Raw genomic sequence first — 7877 nt, 5'->3', positions numbered from 1 at the left:
TATGTGGTGCTGAGGAATCGAACCCAGGGCCTCATGCATGCAAGGCAAGCACTCTACCACTGAGCCACCTTCCCAGCCCTCCCTGTGAGACTCTTATCACCAATTAGCCACTCAAAAACTGGAAGTGGTGCTGTTGCTTAAGTGGTAGAACGCTAGCCTTTGGCACAGGGACAGTGCCCAGGCCCAGCCCCACAAGCGACTAAAAGGAAAAAAAAGAAAAGAAAACTGAGTCAGAATTTCCCAGCTAAGTCACTCTTAATTTCTTGACTCACAGAAACTGAGATAATACATCAATAATTATTACTGTTTAAGCTGAGTGTTGGGTGTTTTTACCTAGCAGCAGGCAGTTAATTTAGTAGCTGTTTTGTTTGCTGTTTTATCACAAGAATGGCTCTAGATTTGTAAGTCATTCCTTTAGTCTAGCTAGTTCCTCTGGAACACTATACTTACCAAGGCCCCAGTGCTGCTTGTTGTTGGAGTATTCACCAGGAAATCAGTTTCTCCCAGTGGATAACTAACAGTCAGAATGACTTTAAAATGATCTCTCTCTCTCTTTCAAAAAAAGTATTATAACCATGGAGGAAGGAAATTTCTTAATTGCTACTTCCATTTCACTTTTTGAAAATAAAAATCTTAGCTTAATCATAGGTTTGTTTGCCTTACTTTGCTCTAAGGCAAATTTTCAATTTCATTTTAAAAATAAATGTTTTAAGTTATAACACACAGAGGAAATAAAGCACAAATTGTAAGTGAACACCTTAATGAAATAATTACACAGTATAACTACTACCCAGATCAGAGAAACATTTGTCAGTTTGGTAAGGGAGTCTATCTTTCACCACTTCTTTCTTCCCTTTTCCAAAAGTACCATTATCCTTGCTTCTTATAACTTTTGCACATATATTTACTTCTTGTGATGGTGGGGATCAAACCCAAGGCCTTAAGCATGTTAAGCAAGCACTCTACACCTGAGCTACACCTTTCATATCTGAACTTAATGTAAATAAAATTACACAATATGTATTTCTTGTGCCTTGTTTCTTTTGCTCAGTATATACTTCTTTGCATTTTTTAGGATTCCGAACATTCTAATTGTCACCAATATATGCTTTATCTATTATTTTAATGATAGTTTAATGATAGCCATAGACTATAAATTTACAAATATGCTAGGGAGAATGAATTGTTTTTGAGCTGTTTTTGTTCAAGCTTAATGCTCTACCACTTTGAGCCACAGCACCACTTCTGGTTTTTGAGTGGTTAATTGGAGATGTCTTTTTTTTTTTTGGGTCCGGTCATGGGGCCTGAACTCTGGGTGCTGTCCCTCAGCTCTTCAGCTCAAGGCTAGCGCTCTACCACTTGAGTCACAGCGCCACTTCTGGGTTTTTCTTTTTGCTTATGTAGTGCTGAGGAATTGAACCCAGGGCCTCAAGCATGCAAGGCAAGCGCTCTACCACTGAGCCAACTTCCCAGATCCTTACAGAAACTTTTCTGCCTGAGTATCTAGAATTACAGTCATGAATCACTGGCACCTAGCTGCTTCCTATTATTATTATTGTTATTGTCTGTTGTGGGGCTTGACTCTGTACCTGGGCACTGTCTCTCAGTTCTTCAGCTCGGCTAGCGCTCTACCACTTGAGCCACAGTACCACCACTTCTGGTTTTCTGGTGGTTTACTGGAGATAGTCTCAGGGAGTTTTCTGCCCAGGCTGGCTTTGAATCGTGATCCTCAGATCTTGGCCTCTTTAGTGGCTAGGATTAAAGGCATGAGCTACTGGCACCTGGCCAGCCTGCCTGTTAAGTGGTCACTTGGAGATAGAGTCTGACTTTTCTACACAGGTTGGCTTTTACCTATGAACCTCCAGATCTCTTTTCTTTCTTCTTCTTCCTCCTCCTCCTTCTTCTTCTTCTTCACCAGTCCTGGGGCTTGAACTCTGGGCCCGGGGAACTGTCCTTGAAGTTTATTTTGCTCAGTTGAACCACAGTACCACTTCTGGCTTTTTCTGTTTATGTGGTACTGAGGAATCAAACCTAGGGCTTCATGTATGCTAGACAAGTACTCTACCACTAAGCCACATTCTCAGCCCCAGATCTCAGTTTTCAGTAAGGGTTACCAAACATGAGCCACTGGTGTCCCACAGTCTGTCTTCTGTGTATGTGTGTGTGTCCTAGTGTTTGAACTCAGGGCCTGGGCACCATTCCTGAGCTTTTCTGTGTTCAAGGCTTACACTATACCCACTTGAGCCAAAGCTCTACTTCCGACTTTTTAATGGTTAATTGGAGATAAGAGTCTCAACTTTTCTGCCTAGGCTAGATTCAGTCATCCTCAGATTTCAGCCTCCTGAGAAGCTAGGGCTACAGGCTACAGGCCATTGGCCATTTTTTTTTTTTTTTTTTAGGTAAGGGGTAGGTTTATTCAGTAGACCTGCTGGGACCAGGCCAGGTTGGCCCTCCACACAGCTGGGAAAGGCCTGGGAAAGAGCTGAGAAAGAGCTGAGAAAAGAGAATCTGGGCCTGGGCTAGGCCTTATCTAGGGTATGGGCGGAGAAAGGTGTGGCCACATCAAATTCAGATGTGGCCTCTTCCAGGTGTGCCAGTTGGCCATCTGTTTTTTTAAGCTCTGTGTTTTGGATAAATTGCTTTATCCTCCGAATATTGCTGTGGGAATGTAAAGGCACTCAGAAAATTGAAAAAATACTACCAGATTCTTGGCTTTGATATTAGGGTACTTCTTGGCAGACTAGAGAGATGATCTGTCAGAGTTCATAGATTTTGATAAAATTCCCTGTAGGTTAAGGAGAACCACAAATGGGATGGGTGGGGGGAGGGAGAGGGTAGGAGCAGAAAGGTAGTCAATATTGGGCACTGAGATTTAGAATAGAAATAGATGTTCTTGGTTTTTGCCAGTGGGATGCCAGTTTGCAGGGTTCTTACATGGAGAGAGGGGCTAGCTTGGAGTTAGAATGGGAATTCTATTCAACAAAGACAAGAAAAGCTCAGCTTTCTGGCTCAGAATGCTGCCAGTCATGACTGGGGAGAACTATCACCCCAAAATCATAGCAAGATAGGCCTTGCAATAAGACATTAGCTTTAGGGGTACTCTCTTATTTCAGCCTTTGGTAAATGAGAGCCATCAGGCTTGGGGCTGTGGGTGACCATTTCCTGTCATCCTTAGAGAGGACTTAAAAATACATTCGGCCACCAAAACCTTCCAAGAGACAATACAAAACAGGTTGAGTCTCCTTCAAAAAGCTAACCCAACGTCCCGTCTCCCACACTCGGCTCCTTCACCACGGGAGGGTGGAGAAGGATTTATAACCCACCTCCTTTCCCCTGGTTACCATGGAGACCAACGCCAGTCCTTTCATCCCTTCTGGTACCCGGAACAGCTCTCCAGGCGGAATGGAAGGGCTTAGCCCAAACACGCTGGGGGGGAGGGGTCGGTACTCAATAGCGCGAGGGCCTGGTGGAGCTCCGGGCAGCTGCGGATCCAGGCCGAGGGACAAAGGCTAAGGTCAGCTGCGGCTCAAGTCCTCCCGTCTGCGAACTAGCGGCCAACCGCTTTGGGGGCTATGCTGGGCTACAGGGCACAGAGCACAACTTGGGAATCGATCCGGGAGAGTTCCAGGGACCGGGGGCGCTGACCTGCCGACTCGTGGGGGGCGGATAGGTGAAGGGGCCCGCGTGCCCAACACCCTCGCGTCCATTGGGCGACGCCGCCATCACTCTCCCGGAGGCGACACCGCCTTCTCCACAGGCGAAGCGAGATCTTCCCTTTCCCTCCTCCATCTCCCACCCCGCCCCGTGTCGGAAGCTTCTTATTGGATGAAAGTGAAGTCAATCCATCTCGAGTCAGGAATTTTATTGGGTGACAGCTCCCAGGCTGCTCCAATTGGTTTGTTGCTCGTTGGCGCAACGGAAGAGGCGGCCGGCCGAGGGTGCGCCTCTGCTCCGGCTGGACTGCCGCGGAGGAGGAAAAGAGGAGTCCGGCGCTGGGGGGCTGGCTCGGGCGGCAGCGGTGGCTGCTGCGGATGGGAACGGGCCGGCCCGGCGCGCCCATGGAGCGCCACGGCAGGGCCGCCGCCACTTCCTCAGCCTCGTCGGCTGGAGAGCCGGCGTCTGGGGACTCGGAAGGGCGGCGGCGGCGGGAGCCACTGCGGCGCCGGGCGAGCAGCGCGTCGACGTCCGAGGTCGGGGCCTCGGCGGAGAGCCTGAGGCGGGAGCGGCCCGGCTCCTACAGCGGCCCTACCTCGGTCTCCCGCCAGCGCGTCGAAAATCTCCGAAAAAAGCGGCCGCGTAAGTGCCCCGCGGGGCGTCCTGCGGCTCGCCCTGCCCCCTCTTCCGGCCCGGCCGCCGTTTTTTTTCTTTCTTTTTTTTTTTTTTCCCGCGCGCGGACAGTGCCCCCGCACGGTGGTCCCACGTCGGTGCGTGGCCTGACACCCCGCTGGAGACCACCGCGCCCCCCCTCCCCCCGGCCCTGCGCATCGCTTCGGGAGTTGGGCCTCCGCCCGGCCCTCGCGGCCTTGGGGCTGCGCTTCCAGCTTGCGGCGCTGCCCCGACCCCTTCCTCCCTCTGCCTCGGCTCCTCGGGCGTGCTTTTACCAGGAGCCACAAAGACTTCATCCTTGAGAAGGCTTCTTTTGACTCATTTCCATAAGTCTTCGCCGGTCCCCCTTTCCTCCCCCACAGAGCTCTCCAATTCTCACTTGCTTCCCCAACACGTGAAATCCCCTTTTTATCAACCGGTTTCGAGCTTACTGGGAAAACGATTAAGCATCCCCCACCCCAACCCCAGTTGCTCCATTTCTAAAACTGTGTTCCCGGTTCCGTGCAACCCCCCCCCCCCCCCCTCTTCTCTCCTCTCCAATTCCCCCCCCCCCCCCCCCCCCCCCCCCCCCCCCCCCCCCCCAATGAGAATTCAGGTCATCTCGCACGTAGATAATTCCTCCCTTTTTCTTCAATCGGTTTGCAGGTACTCACAGTTCAGGGTTGTAGCAAACAGAACATTGATCTTTTTCTTTTGAGGGAAAACATGTTCCTGACTTTTTGTTTGGGAGTCGCATTTGATCTCCCCAAGAATCTCCATTTTATTACCATGGTTCTTTTCTGGATTGTGTATGTTTTTTTCTTTTTACAGACCTTCAATTCGGGACCGCTGTCTCGCAGCTATTGATACTGCTTGAAGTGTATTACTTGTCCTGATACTGTAATATGAGCTGTTTACCAAGTTAGCTGGGTTTAATATATGGGTAGACTTGGTGGTGGAGGTTACCAGATTCCTTTTTGACGAAATCAGCTTGCTTAAATGCAGTCTGAAAGTGAAGGAAATTAGTGGGTGTGTGTGAGATCATATTGGATCATCTGTGTCCTAACTCAGCTGCTTTCATCATCTGGGACTAGATGGTTTTCCGATGAAAAGTTTGGCAGTGCTCAATATCCCCGCTTCTCCGCACCCTCCCCCCCTCCCCCAAGTCTTTGGAGAGGTGGTTAGAAGCTGGAGGATTGGGAGTTTGGGAACATCTTGGACTATATAGGCAACACCTTGACTTTAAAAAAAAAAGGAAATCAGATTCTCAGCCTGTTGGGTTTTTTTTTGTTTTCGTTTTTTTGTCTGTCGGTTGTGGGGCTTGGGTCCTTGTCCCTCAGCTCTTCAGCTCAAGGCAAGCGGTCTACCACTTGAGCCACAGCACTACTTCCAGTTTTCTGAGTGTTTTATTGGAGATAAGAGTCTCACAGACTTTCCTTGCCCGAGCTGGTTTTGAACCCTGGTCTTCAGATCTCAGCCTCTTGAGTAGCTAGGATTACAGGCCTGAGCTACTGGCCCCAGTCCTAGCACTTGATTTTTAAGTATTGCCAAACGTCAGATGCATAAATTCCAGAGATAAGCAAGTAAAAATCAGCCATTGGCCACAAGGATTCTAAGTGCTGTATGTGTTCTTGGTGTTTGCATGCCTAGAGCTTCAGTAACTCTTTACCCCACAGAGTTCTGAGTGGTATTTTGTTTTACAAATGAGAAAACAGGTTCTTGCATGGCCAGAGTCCAATGGCTAAGCATGGGGGAATAGAAATTAAATTAGGAATTCAGTTCTTAACCGGTACTTTATGGATTGTTTATGTCCTAGTAGTTGTTTCCTTATTTTTAATTTAATTTTATTTTTTTTGGGTCCTGTCATGGGGCCTGAACTCTGGGCCTGGGTGCTGTCCCTCTACTCTTCAGCTCAAGGCTAGTGCTCTACCACTTGAGCCACAGCGCCACTTCTGGCTTTTTTCTTTTTCCTTATGTGGTGCTGAGGAATCGAACCCAGGGCCTCATGCATGAAAGGCAAGCACTCTACCACTGAGCCACCTTCCCAGTCCCATTGTTTCCTTATTGCTTTAAGACCAAACATAAGCATGTTCTTTTGTGTTCACAGCAGTCTTAAGGTGAAAATTTCTGCCTACTGTGGAAATACTTCCAATATTGAGCATAAAAATAATCTAAAGAGTTAAGAGGATAGATTTCCTTGGTCCAGTTCACCAGAATGAGAATTTGGAGAGTAGTTGAAGATAGTTTTTGTGTGTGTGTGTGGGGGGGGGGGGTGTTGGTTGGGTTTGAGCTTGTCTTTACACTTGCTCCACTATTTGAGTCACACCTGCAGCCTTGCTTTTTTGCTAGTTCTTTTGGAGATGAAATCTACCTACCCAGTAGCCTACTAAAGCTGCCTTTAAAGCATTTTTTAAAAAAAATTTTAAAATAAGCACCTCATTTAGATCCAGATGACTCAAAGACCACACTGGAATCCAAACCCTGATTTAGACTGTTTGGGATGAGATGAGGCAGGTTATTTTAAGGTGGCTTCAGAACTTTTTTTTTTTTTTTTTGCCAGATCTGGGGCTTGAACTCCAGGGCCTGAGTACTGTCTGTGGGCTGCTTTTTACTCACGGCTAGCACTTTACCACTTGAGCCACAGAGCCACTTCTGGTCTTTTCTGTTTATGTGGTGTTGAGGAATTGAACCCAGCATGTTACAGCATGTTAGGCAAGCTCGCTACCATTAGACCCTAGCCACTTAGAACTTTTAAGGAACTAAGTTGACAAATGTTCATGCTGAGGATATATATTTTTAAAATTTGATGTCTGTTAATTTGCCCATGTTTCCCTCCCTTACTTTCTCTGACTGATAACTAATGAAGAGACATTTCAGATGAGAGCCTCAAAACAAACAAAAATTTCATTTTCTTTTGGGAAAGAGGGTCTTGTATAGCTCAAGCTGGCCTTGAATGTGTGTTTTGTTAAAGCTAGGAGCTAGCCAATTTTTCTTAGAATTGTGGCCTTGCTTTTAGTTATTTTCTGCCACATATATTCGTAGAACAGCATGGTTCCCAGATTAGTCCCCATTCCAGACTTAGTGCTGTAGAATAATTAGGAATGAGGCCAGGCATGTACATATGTAAGAAGTTGTGGATTTCAGAATTTTGGGATAGGGAGAGAGTAGGATATGCTGCTCAGGACTGAGAAGACACCAAGTAAAGATTCTTTGAAAATGATGGAACCATAGATGGGGCTAGACTATTTGCCTAGCAAAGTGTGATGCCAGGGGTTCGATCTTATTACAATCAATTAAAAAAACAAATAAGTACATTTTTTATTAAGGATTATGGAAACAAAATGCTAGTGTTGGCTTCATAGCTACCCCTTTTTTTTTTCTGAATGTTTTCTTGTTTTTTGGACAATGTCAAGTATTTTATAAACCTTTCAGGCAGGCAAATTTCTGTCTCCAGTTCCAGTTTCCAGATGAGGAAAGAGGAAAGGCACAGTGACATTATCCTTTTCCAAGGCCATAAAGTGAGTTAGTGATGGAGCTTGTATGTGTGTTTTCTGGTTATTTAAAAAAAAAAA

At 46.9% G+C, this 7877-nt stretch overlaps 1 protein-coding gene across 2 annotated transcripts in view; it reads left to right on the top strand.

Moving 5' to 3' along the window:
• Positions 1 to 3949: 3949 nt before the first annotated feature.
• Positions 3950 to 7877, top strand: part of Pank2 (pantothenate kinase 2) — a 29279-nt gene continuing 25351 nt past the window's right edge. Inside the window, exon 1 of one of the 2 annotated variants that reach the window (XM_013010896.1) lies at positions 3950 to 4296. In XM_013010896.1, coding sequence (XP_012866350.1) covers positions 4032 to 4296 — 265 coding nt within the window. In that variant the 5' untranslated portion in view covers positions 3950 to 4031. The remainder of the gene's footprint in view (positions 4297 to 7877) is intronic. The other variant, XR_001174833.1, reaches the window with a different exon arrangement.

The sequence above is a fragment of the Dipodomys ordii genome, unplaced genomic scaffold (genome assembly GCF_000151885.1).
Source record: "Dipodomys ordii isolate 6190 unplaced genomic scaffold, Dord_2.0 Scaffold13, whole genome shotgun sequence".
Taxonomy (NCBI): Eukaryota; Metazoa; Chordata; class Mammalia; order Rodentia; family Heteromyidae; genus Dipodomys; species Dipodomys ordii.
The sequence above is the reverse complement of the archived record's forward strand: the minus strand, read 5'-3'. Positions and strand labels throughout refer to the sequence as shown.